Raw genomic sequence first — 12,684 nt, 5'->3', positions numbered from 1 at the left:
TAATAATAGTAATAATAATAATAATAATAATAATATTAACAACAATAATAATAATAATAATTTTCTTATAAATGAAAAAAATAAAATAATATTATTTGTAATTGTTTAAAAAACTACATGGATATAACAATGAATATGATAAACTAAAGACCAATTAAATTAAAATATATAAACTGGAATCTAAAAATAATAATTTTTTTTTGTAAAATGAAAATATTATTAGTCCAATGACTATTGTTTTTTTTATTATTATAAATTACTATAAAAATAATACGAAAATAAATTTTATTTTCTTAAATAATATTATATACGAAAAATACTATTGTTTTTAAATCTAAAAAGAAATATAAAAAAAATATCCTATTAACTTGTTCCACAAAAGTTCAATAAACAAATAACTTCAACTGATATTATTCGTAAGATATTTAGAGTTTTTATTTAGTTATTCTTGTGCAAATGGGAAAATGTGAACTTAAATACAATTCACAATTCTATAGCCTTCTTTTTAGTAGAATAGATAGATTGAGAAAGAGAGCATGTATATATTAACAAATAAGACGAGAAGCCAAAAAATCAAAATTAAAAAAAAAAAGGGCATAAAGGATAAAAATATAATTTCATCCATCAAACAAAAATACATTAATCATTTTTGGATTGGCAATTTTATATATTAGAAATTTTATTCATCATCTTTCATTATATATTTATTTTGATTTATTTATTATTTTTTTAATAAGTATTTAATATAAGAATCATGAATAAAAGAATTCTTTTAGTTTATTAAGAATAAAAAAACATAAAAAATTAAAAATGAAATCTGATACGCGAGTGGTAGGTGGATGGAATGGCTCTTTATATGCAAGGGAGATATATAACTATGAATTTTTTATCTAGAGAACGGTGGAAAATTGAGTAAGATAAACAAAACTTGGAAGAAGATGAGCGTTTCAGCGCGACAAAAGTGAGACAGCCACCGTACCGTACAAAACCTGGTGGCGAAAAGCATTACGTACAAAGACCGACACTTCGCCTATTCTTTCTTTGAAGAGACAGACAGTTGGATCGATACACACGATTTCAGTCTCTGCAATTTTACTCCATGGCCACGATCGGACACAACAATCTCAATGCGAAGCTGGTCGGTCCGATTTTCATTTCCTCTTTGTGGTTCTAATTCTTCATTTGCTCGATTTGTTTCTCTTCAAGAAAAGTTTAAGATGGTGATTCTGATCTCATAATCAGGTTCTTCTTGGAGACATGGGCGCTGGGAAATCCAGCCTCGTCTTGCGCTTTGTTAAGGGCCAATTCCATGAATTCCAGGTTTTTATTATTCTTCTTCTCCTTCTTTCACTTTTAATTGTCTTTTTTTTTTTTCCCGATTCATTTTGGTAGTTAAGAGTCTGTTTGTTTCGTTTTAAGATATGTTCTGCAGGAGAATAAACTCAGTTTGTGAAAATTTAATGGAAGCGGCATCTTGACTTTAACTAAACAAACAGGATATTAGCCCCGGTTGTTTCGATGTCAATCTAAAAAACAATAAGAAGAAGAAGAAGAAAAATAGCATCATGATTTTGGCTAAACAAACTGGATGTTAGTCTCGGTTGTTTCCATATAAATCTAAAAAAGAAATAAAAAAAAAAAGAGAAGAAAAAGAAAACCGTTTGATATATATATATATATATATATATATTTTACTTATAAATATATATATATATATAGACATATATGTTAAGGCGTTTTTGTAACTACCAGCTCCGAACACAGTCAAGCGTCTGCAAAAGAATAAGAAGAGGGTGGTCGGGTGTGTACGTGACACCTCCGATGCCAAAGTCATAAAATATTCTTGAAGGAAGAAAAGAGAGAGAAGTTCGGTGGCAGTGATTAACCTTTTTCCCTTAACAGCTCTCTCTTATTTATACCCCCTTTTATGGAGAGGTCTATGACTTCCCTGCCTCCATAATGATCACCCTCTGTTCTGGACAGCTTGGCATCGTATTTAATGCGGCCATTCCTGTTAGGGATAGGACCTCGACCTTTGGTGAGGGCCATTCGATGTCTCGTTTATTGCGGTTGATCCTGTCGGGGACAGGATCCCGACTGGCCTTTTCCTTATTAATGTGGTGTGCCTGAGAGTATTTTGCTTGCCCCTCCATTCCTGAGCCGGGCTGGGTCTCCTTCTTCTCCTTTATTGACTTGTCAAACCACGGGCCTCTAGTTTCTGCGAAGTGGGCAGGGCCTGGCCCGGTTGGGTACAAAAACTCCCTTCCAATATATATATATATATATATGACTTTTGCTACACATAAGCTGGTGGCTTAACAAACCACTTATAATGGGATCCATTATAACTTTAAAAAAATCAAAACACCAATAATTTTTTAGCATAGTTTATGTGAAAAGCTCACATCAACGGTGTGCTAGTTGTGTAAAAAATAAGGCTCATAATAGATTCTCTCTCTCTCTCTCTCTCTCTATATATATATATATATGTGTATATATATGCTACACAGTAGTTCTCATCATAATTGGCTTGTCATGTTGCACTCTTCAAAGCTGTACTAGTTTTTGGTCTTGCTTTCCAGAGTCGTCATCCACACATGCCTAATCCAGGTTTAACACCCTGATTTTCAGGCTTAGATACCATTGTCGAAAAAATATGTTCAATTGTAGAAAATCTCATCTTGGCCTTGCCAAGAGGAAGATATATATATTTTTTTATAAGTAAACAAATTTTATTGATCAAAGAATTAGGCAAAGCCTGATACAAATACAAGGAGCACTATGTGCCCTAATTAAGAAGGCGCCAAAGAAATAACAAAGTCATGTAGGTTCATGCCATTGAAATCAACAACAATGGCCCAGGTACACAAGGGTATTGTAAAATAAAGCTTTAGGTTCCTCTAATGATCTCTCTCTGTCTTCAAACGTCCTTGCATTGCGCTCCTGCCACAAGCACCACATGATGCATATAGGGATCATATTTCAAACTGCTTTAATCTGTTGCATGCCTCCTATATTTGTCCAGCTGGCCAACACTGCCACTACAGTCTTTGGCATAACCCAAGCCAACCCTACTCGACCGATTACCTCATTCAACAAAACCCATGCTGTCTCACAATGTAGTACAAGATGGTCCACCGACTCTCCCCCTCCTCTACACATGCAACACCAATCTGCTATGATAACCCTCATTTTCCTCAAATTATCGATTGTGAGGATCTTACCCAACGATGTTGTCCACACGAAGAATGTAGCTTTGGAGGGTGCCTTATGTCTCCAAAGTCTTTTCCTAGGAAACTGATTGTTGGGCTCTTGAGTGAGATTATTATAAAAAGAGCAAACCGAAAATATACCTTTCCCGGCGGGTGACCACCACAACCCATCTTCTTGTTGATTGCTCTGTTTAACAGAGTACAAGAGGCTGTAAAAATCAGCAAAGCTGCTCATCTCCCAATCTTGTGCTGCTTTACTAAAATTGATGTCCCAATGAATCTGCCCACCCGATAGCCCCATGACATCCGCCACTACAACGTCTTTATCACTAGCAATTTGGAATAGTGAAGGAAATGAATCTTATAGGAAAGTATCCCCATACCAAATATCTTTCCAGAATTTAATCCTGGAACCTTCCCCCAACTGGAGTCGAGTAAAAACCCCCTCATCCTCTTCTAATGTGTTTCCACAACCCCATTCCATAGGCTCCTCTAACTTCTTTAGTACTCCATCCCCCCCATATCTCTACAACCATTTTTCAAGTAACGCCAGATTAAAAATCCGCACATTTCTAATACCCAAACCACTATTGGAGATAGGACGACATACTATTTCCCACTTCACTAGATGGAATTTGAACTCCTCCCCCACGCTACCCCACAAGAAGTCATGTTGGAGTTTCTCAATTCGGTATGCCACACTTGCAAGTATAGGAAAAAGTGATGAAAAATAAGTTGGTAGGTTAGAAAGTGTACTCTTGATCATGTGATCCTGCCGCCTTTCGATAAGTACATTCTCTTCCATCCCGCTAGTCTCTTCTCTATCTTCTCAATCACTGTCTCCCATAAGAGGACGCCCTCACAGCCACCCCCAACGGAAGTCCCAGGTACGTCAAAGGAAGGGAGCCTATCTTACACCTCAACGTGCTAGCCAGCTGCCGTATATTAGGAACATCTCCAATTGTAACCAACTCTGATTTATTTAAATTCACTTTCAAACCGGAAACTGCTTCAAAACAAAGTAGCAAGGCCTTCAAAGCTTGAATCTGGTTTTGATCTAGCTTACAAAAAACAAGTGTATCATCTGCAAACAACAAGTGAGATATATTAATGATTCCCCTATCCGGGGTTCCAATCGGAAAGCCATCCACAAAGCCATTATTAACCAAGGCCGATGTCATCTTGCTTAAACCCTCCATCACAAAAACAAACAACAGCGGCGACAACGGATCACCTTATCTTAGGCCTCGCAAGCTATGGAAGAAACCAGTTGGGCTACCATTTATCAACACGGAAAATTTCTCCGTTGATATGCACCAGCGAATCCAAGACCGCCACCTCTCACCAAAACCGCACTTCCCAAGAAGGTAGTGAAGAAAATTCTAGTTAACATGATTATACGCTTTCTCCATGTCAAGCTTGCAAATGATCCCTGCTATACCAGCCTTCAACCTACTATCTATACATTTATTAGCAATAAGAAATGCGTCTAGAATTTGCCTACCTTTAACAAAGGCATTTTGGGGTTTGGTGATGATCTTCCCCACTACCTCACCCAGTCGATTCGCAAGTACTTTGGATATAATCTTATACACCCCATTCACTAAGCTAATGGGTCGAAAGTCCTTAACCTCATTAGCCCCCACCTTCTTTGGAATCAACATGTTGAAAGTGGTATTTAAGCTTCTCTCAAAGTCTCCAAACACGAAAAGCTCTTGGAACACCTTGATAAGATCTTCCTTGACAACATCCCATCATTCTTGGAAGAAACCCATAGAGAACCCATCAGACCCTGGAGCCTTGTCTTTGCCCATTTTCCTCACAACTTCGAAAACCTTCTCCTCCTAAAAAACCCTCTCCATCCGAGAGACATCCCTCGGTCCAATGGTGTCAAACACAAGGCCATCAAGAGGGGGCTGCCATCCCATCGGCTTAGAGAAACCAACTACATGGTCGTGAATTACTTGCTCTTCCCAACATTCCACCCCGTCAATCTTCAGCATCTCTATGTTATTGTTTCTCCTGTGAGAGTTTGCAATACTTTGAAAGAACTTCGTGCTACAATCCCCTTCCCTTAACCACAAAGCTCTTATTTTTGCCGCCAAGATGTCTCTTCTAATAGTATAATCCTCTCAAGCTCTGCCCCCAACAACGCCTTCCGATCTAATTCTTCCCGAGTAAGAGGAAGATATTTATTAACTTTAAGAATTCTCCCATTTTATACAAAAACAAGAATTCTCAATGTCTCATCTTGCTTCCTATCCCTGTGTTATGGCGGTTGCTATATGAGATGGCCAACCTGATGCTTGATATCCAACAAAGGGATATCAATATGTGCGCCGCATTAACATCAATATTTCTTGATGTACCATTATGTGCCACATTTACATATGTATGAGATAATGCTAATTTATGACTAATAATACTCATAGATACACAAAAATTAATGCGGCTTGTCTTATACTCTTATGCTTGTTGTAGCTGCTGTCTTACTAGGATGCTCAGTTGCTTTTTAAACTCTTAAGAACTACTGTGATCAGATATGGAACCCTTGAGAGCCACCAATGAGAAAAAATGAGACAAAGAGAACACATACGAAACTTTTTTTTTTTAGGTTTTCAATGTTAACTTATAGAACATTATGGGCAGTTATTAATCTGACAAGGGTAACCAAATTAAGTCCCAAGAACTGTCCATTCAGTTGTAGCCCATGTGGCTGCCCACAGTTTGGCTCCAAGATAACCAGCTTTCCAACTGTAGGAATTGATATTAACTAGAACTTATAAAGAAAATTTTTCTACACGAGTTTGACATGCAATATTTTAGGATGAAGCAATGAGGGGAGTGATTTTCAGTCTTTTTCTTTTTGGGTTAATGATGCTGGTGATAGGAATCAACCATAGGAGCTGCATTCTTCTCACAAACGCTGGCAGTGAATGATGCAACAGTGAAGTTTGAGATATGGGACACAGCAGGACAAGAGAGGTACCACAGCCTGGCTCCCATGTATTACAGAGGTGCTGCTGCCGCCATCATCGTCTACGATATCACTAGCTCTGTATGATTTCTTTCCACATTGATCTACAAGCATACATATGTAAGAACTGTGCATGTGCAAAATGAAAGCAAGGTGTTCTGATGAGTTTTGCTAAGGATTTGGTTGACTATGATCAAAGCTCAAATGCTTTTTCTTTCTGTGATTTTCTAGATAAGCAAATGAAAGTTTCGATAATATACAGTAGGTTATGCTTCATTATTTCAATTTCTTTTTTTCATTTTTTTCAATAATTTGTGTGCATCAAATACATTTTAATGAGGTTCAACTTATAATCTTTTGAAAGAAAGATTTGAAGATTGCATCTGGTTTTGTGGGGTGTGGCTTTGTTTAATATTCCTTTCTTCGTACTCAGACTTTGTTGATTCAATACTTCTTTCTTCTGTTTTCTAGGAATCATTTTCACGTGCCAAGAAGTGGGTGCAAGAGCTTCAGAAGCAAGGTGCTCACTAGTTAAGGTTGAATTTGCATATTTACTTCAAACTAAGGTTGAAATTCATATATTGAGAAGAAATGAATTATTAAGTTGAATAAAAGGAACAAGGGCTTGTGTTTTCTCTCCCCGTTTATTCATTTATTCTTGTTTTGTTATGTCTGGACTTGTCTTCATTATATTGCATCATGCTATTAACATTCTAATAAAGTTCACAAAGTGATGTGGCTTGTTGTAACATGTTAGATCTACTTTATGTTAAAAAGAACTTTATAATTTAATGTACCATAGCAAGTCACATCTATTTGTGAGCTTTCTTTTGTGAGATTTGTTTGTGAACCTAGCACTTCTCTTATGACAATACCTAACCTCTCTGACTTAGTAACTTATGATGGGAATTATACTTGTTATGTGGTAGTGAATGAGCTATAAGTAAGTATTTATATTCTTTTCAACAAGATCAATATCTACTCTACCCTGTATGATGGATCTATATATATAGTTTTATTGTAAAGAAGTAACCTTTATGGTTGGATACCTTGGAGCAACTTTGGAATTTCTTTGTGCACTCTTAGCTGTTTTAATTTTCTGCTTTAGTGACTAACGGATCTTTCATTCACGCTTTTCTGATGTCACTTTCCGTTTCCTAGAATGTAATTAGGTGTTTTCTTTTGTATACTTTTTGTGTACATGGGCTTTGCCTATACATCTGTTTCTAATAAAACTTCTTCATACTTATAAAAAAAAATGATTGGATACCTATATAACGCTTCATTGAAGCCTGATGAATTCTAACACCCCTTCTTTCTTAAAGAGGAAAGAATAAAAGTGGAAATAATAACTCTCAACATTTTAGTAAACAAATGTGAATTACAGGGTGGCAAGCTTTATGATAGGATGGAGGCTATACACCACATACCATACAACTTGTTACCTATCAAAAGAAAAAAAAAAATAGTTCTAATTCCTAAAATATTGGATTAGTCTCCTATGCTCCCTAAATTTAAAGGTTCTTTCTTTGTTCCTTGAAATTGTTCATTTTGAGCAATGTGATTTTTTGATCCATAAGACTGAAAAAATCACAAGGAAATTGATGACCTGGAAATTAACAATTTTAAAGGAAAATTTTTAATTTTTTACAATCCAGGAACTAAATAGAATCTAATCCTATATTTCAAGGACCACAAGTATAATCTAGCCCAAATGATTTTCTGTCCCATAATGACCAAAGAAAAGTCCAAACCACATCTCGGCTTGTACTCCATAATGACTTGTCAATGTTATAATTGGAGGTCCTTGGAATCATTATATAGGGCAATGTGGGATCCCATTTACCTCCCTCCTGTACTTAATCTGGAGTATTATATTCTCCCCCGTAGATTCCTGATGTCCTAACGATTTGGTATGTTTTTTGAGTCTTCTTATTAACGATTAAATGATTGGATTACGGAATCTTGAATCTTTGTGTTATGATGAATGATTTATAGTATTCTCTTACTAACGGAAAAGGGTGTTTCATATCCACTTGTGCTTCTAGAACAGAGCATTCATATATGATACAGGATCTTATAGTTCAACAATTGATGGCTAAGAATGTGAGAATTTTGGGGCTGGTTTAGGAGACCTAACATATCACATGCAGTTATGTTCAAATCAGGTTTGTAGGTTGTGCTTCTTTGCAATAGTAGTATCTAGAGCTGAAATGATTTTTTGATAGTTAGTATCTAGAGCTGATTTGAACATAACTGCATCTAGAGCTGAAATTATTTAAGTAAAAGAGCTGAAACACGTCAAACAGCATATAAGTGGGAAAGAATAGAGAGAAAAAAGAAGAAAGATCAACATAGCATCTCACTTGGGTTCTTGAGCATCACAACCCAGAGGAAGATCCATCACACCTTAAAAAATTTCTTTCTTGTTTTTCCTATTTTTGTTTTTCATTATCTTCTGAAATATCAACGCTTATATATGCATTATATAGACCCTCTATCTACCCATTTATCGATTGACTTCTGAAAGTATCCGCACGTCTTATATAGGCCTCTGCCTATCAAGTTTTCGTTGATTTCTCAAAATATTAAAACATGCAAAACACAGACCTAAAACATTATCAAACCCAACTAACTAGCTGCTGGGAACTAGATGGCAATATCCAGATACTCTCGACTTCAAAACTTTTCTAGAATGAAAATCTGACAGCAATATTTCAATTCCTCAAGCTTAATTTCATTTCAGAATCTTGTCAAATAACTACATATGCTTTTGAATCAGCCTTCTCTCTTCTCTTGTAGTATTTCCCCCTACTCTATGACACTATTTGTATTATTAGTTCCTTTGATAAGTCTGAAAGGCATGGTTCAGTTTTTTTTTTTTTTGATAATTAGTTCAGTTTTTCCTATTTACCTGTTGCGATCATGCGCTCATTTTGGAGTTTCTATAGGAAATCCTAACATGGTTAAGGCTCTTGCTGGGAATAAAGCTGACTTGGAAGATAAGAGGAAAGTGACTGCTGAAGTAAGTATTTATTTTGTTTTACAGTTTTCACTGTGATACTATATTTTGTTTTGCGTGGTGGATCACTTTGTCACTTCTTATTTTTTGGTCTTTTCTTTTTTGATTTTGTTTCGACTCGGGAGTATACAATGACAGCTTAGCGCATCTCCTTTATTACAAAGGCTGATTTCACTTCTTTTATCTGTTCAATTTCCTTATTTGAACTTCAATTATCAACTCTGAGGAATTTTTTTATAAGATAAGCTATTAGCATTTTTACTTCTAACCAATCTTATTAGTTTGTAGCTTCTCATGGATTCCATTAACGGCACAACTGTGAGCTTTTGTGATGCTGGAACTTATATTTAGCAGCTAATGAGTAATATTTGAAGGTTGTTGGGGCTTGTTTAGGGGAAACTAACTGATATGATGCAGATCCCTAACAAAATCCGTAACAAATTAGTTTTGGTTGTTTTCAGGTTGGGAAATTAATGTTTAGGGCTGGAATATTGTGAATAGCGTTGAACACATAAAACTGCAAGTAAAGAGAAAAAGAAATAGAGATACAAAAAAAAAAAAAAAAGGCATAATTCTAGGGATCTTGAGCATCCACCCATGAGAAAGATACATCAGAAATCAAAGTAGCTGGCTTTTCCATATTTTTGGTTAATTGCTTAAAAATACAACTACTTAACATGTTGACCAAGTTTTTCATAAGTCAACTCAACTGAAGATATGGCTAAAGTAGATCCAAAGGGGGCCCACTAATGACCAGAACTTAAGAAATGAAGCTTAGAAACTGGAAAAAAAAAAAAAAGATGGGACAATGAGCTTACATGTTCAGAGAGAGGGAGAGAAAAAAAAATCCTTATCCAGGTGATTGACTCCACAAATAATTTAGTACAAACCAAAGTAGCCCGAGTTAAAACCTTTTAAATTAAAAAAAAAAAAATAACGGTTACATTTCTTCTCCTCAAGCAAGTTCTCTTTGGGTATTTTACCAAATAACCCTTTACCTGCCTTCCCTCTTCTCAAATCTCCACACCATATATTTGCATCATTTTGGTTAGTCTGGTGTAAGATTTCAGCATCTGGGAGTTAAACTTTTGGTTAGTTATTCTGAGAGTGAAATTAAACATAGTCCCTTTTCTCTTCAGGTTTTACTGTATTTCTCATTGTATTTAAGTGAGTGGAGTATTTATTTTCTTTCAACCTCATTCTTGATCCAAGGTTATGCTGTTATTTGATCTTGTTTCATCAGAGTATAAAGGTTTTCTTTTCATCTTTTTCCTCTTGTTTTTATTTTTCCTTTTCTTTATCATTTATTTAAACTCACCATCAAAAAACTTTAAAACCTGTATTTGAAATTGTGTTTATTGGGCTTCAATTGTAATTGATGTTGCAGGAGGCACGTGTATATGCCGAGGAAAATGGGCTCTTTTTCATGGAGACCTCTGCCAAAAATGCCATCAATGTAAATGATATATTTTACGAAATAGGTATTGTACTTTCATTTCTACCATGTTGGGATTCATATCTTGGCATAATTTTTGTACTCAGATTTTTTTTGCAAATTTGATTTGTTTTGTAGGTTTTAATTAAATGGTAGTGTTAACACAATGAGAGTAGTCTTTCTACTTCAGAATGAATCTCTGATATCCCAACTTAAATATCACTCTCTGCATTACTTATAAAAAAAAAATACCACTCTCTGCATTAGCAATAGAAGTATTAAATTTGTGCCATACTGAAATAAAATTACTTTACAAGTGCGTTGTTTTTAAATGAAGCTCTCACTAGGGGGAGATTTTCTTTCCTTCTGCTGTTGAGGATGCCTAAACAGGTGTTCTTTTTTATCCATCGGTGCCTGCTATATTTATATTCTGGTTTTCCTTAAGTCACGGAATGGGAGTTTCAGTGTCCATGGGTAATCATGGTGGTATAAACTTTTAAGATAAAAGTAGTGCACGCCTGCAAGTTCCCATCTTGGTAGCATTATAACTTTTTCTTTCCATTTTTTTATGATGGTGAGACGTGTCCTGAAATTCTTCCATATACAGCTAAAAGGTTTCCTAGAGCACAGCCTGCTCAGAATCCGGCAGGGATGGTTCTTGTGGATAGGCCCACAGAAGGATCTCAAGCGGCATCTTGCTGTTCATAATGTATTTTCAAACATAAGTTATAGGTCTGTTCTTTTTTCTGCTCTCTGGTTTGCTTGATGTGCATACACTTCAATGGCACTGTGCTTTGGAACAGAAACAAATATGTGGGTCTGATGATGGATTTAAAGAACTACCATTGCAGTGATATGATATATGATCTGAGGTCTCTTTAGCATTGTTGAACATGTCTCTTCTACTACTATTTATCTGTTAGGACTTGGAATGCCCATGTTAAGCTTAACACTATTGTCATATTCATGCAAGAATTCCTTTGGTAAATTTTACCAGGTTATCAACCTATGGTTCTCGGGTTTGAAACAGGGAGATGAGTTGTGCTGTCTAGGGCTATTAGCTGCCAAAACTCTAGGGTGGTGGGGCTCTAGATCAGTAGAATTTGGTAGCAAAGCTTGTCTTGACTGGACAACATCATCCTCTTTTGTTTCCTTAAAACTATGGAGCTGTTTATTGGTAATAATTCCTTGTCTTTTCCAGGTTTAAAAAAAAATAATTCCCATTTTTGTTGATGATAGGCTTGAATCATCCTTCACTTTGGGTGCCACTTTGATGTTTCCATTAGAATTAAAAAGTTTTTAAATTAGAGATATTATATTTGTAGTCCTGAAGTGTGTAGTCCCTGCATACTCTCTTTGAAAAAAGTGGATAAATTTGAGATCCACATAAAAAAATTATTCTTTTAATGGTGTCCCCCACTTTTTTTAAGATAGTGCACGGCAACTGCACACTCCAGAACTGCATATAACATTACATTTTCTTTGATTAATGTACTAGCCAAAAATAGATCAAAAATTTAAATTTCAGGTAATTAACAATAAATAACATGCTAGAAAATAAAACCCGATCTTTAAAACTCTAAAAGAAATAATATTTGCAGTTATGGAGTGTGCAAACGGTACACAATCTCTTTGAAAAAAATAAGGAAATATGAGACTTATATGAAAAAAATTAATTTTTTAATAGTGTATTCCATTTTTTTTTCAAAAAGATTGCGCGGTACTTGTGCACTCCACGAATTTATCTAGCATTGCTCTTTTATAATAACTAAGAGCTTTGTTACTCGTCATTTTCACACACTACACTTATTTTATTTATTTTAATTTTTTTTATTTTTCTAAAACTAATTGAATTTTGCTACTCATCATCTATACATAACACATTTGGTAAGAGAAAAAAATAAAAGTAAGTGGTGTGGTGTGGGGTTAATAAGTAGAATTTTTCAATAACTAATTAATGTGAAAAGACTGTTGGATATGTCAGTAAGATACCTGCCGATAGATTTTTGAGTTTCTCAAGTATTTGTTTGGAAAATTC

The 12,684-nt window shown here is 35.2% G+C and overlaps 1 protein-coding gene across 2 annotated transcripts; it reads left to right on the top strand.

Moving 5' to 3' along the window:
* The first annotated feature begins 882 nt into the window (after positions 1-882).
* Positions 883-11,540, top strand: LOC121248172 (ras-related protein RHN1-like). 2 transcript variants are annotated; one of them, XM_041146551.1, is made up of 7 exons: positions 885-1,138; positions 1,243-1,320; positions 6,103-6,270; positions 6,661-6,709; positions 9,141-9,214; positions 10,599-10,692; positions 11,254-11,540. In XM_041146551.1, the coding sequence occupies exons 1-7, from the start codon at positions 1,100-1,102 to the stop codon at positions 11,352-11,354; spliced, it is 603 nt and encodes a 200-aa protein (XP_041002485.1). In that variant the 5' UTR covers positions 885-1,099; the 3' UTR covers positions 11,355-11,540. The 2 variants fall into 2 exon arrangements, with proteins under 2 accessions (XP_041002486.1, XP_041002485.1); XM_041146552.1 differs by lacking the exons at positions 10,599-10,692; positions 11,254-11,540 and adding an exon at positions 10,424-10,592 and having other exon boundaries at positions 883-1,138.
* The last annotated feature ends 1,144 nt before the right edge of the window (positions 11,541-12,684 follow it).

The sequence above is a fragment of the Juglans microcarpa x Juglans regia genome, chromosome 2D (assembly GCF_004785595.1).
Source record: "Juglans microcarpa x Juglans regia isolate MS1-56 chromosome 2D, Jm3101_v1.0, whole genome shotgun sequence".
NCBI lineage: Eukaryota > Viridiplantae > Streptophyta > Magnoliopsida > Fagales > Juglandaceae > Juglans > Juglans microcarpa x Juglans regia.
Note: the sequence above shows the minus strand (reverse complement) of the source record. Positions and strands in the feature narration are given on the sequence as shown.

Bases quoted from the DNA above. Each gene is read 5' to 3' on its own strand.
- LOC121248172 (XM_041146551.1), top strand. From the start codon at position 1,100: ATGGCCACGATCGGACACAACAATCTCAATGCGAAGCTG. The intron at 1,139-1,242 runs GTCGGTCCGATT...TCTCATAATCAG, and splicing joins ACAATCTCAATGCGAAGCTG to GTTCTTCTTGGAGACATGGG. The intron at 10,693-11,253 runs GTATTGTACTTT...TTCCATATACAG, and splicing joins TGATATATTTTACGAAATAG to CTAAAAGGTTTCCTAGAGCA.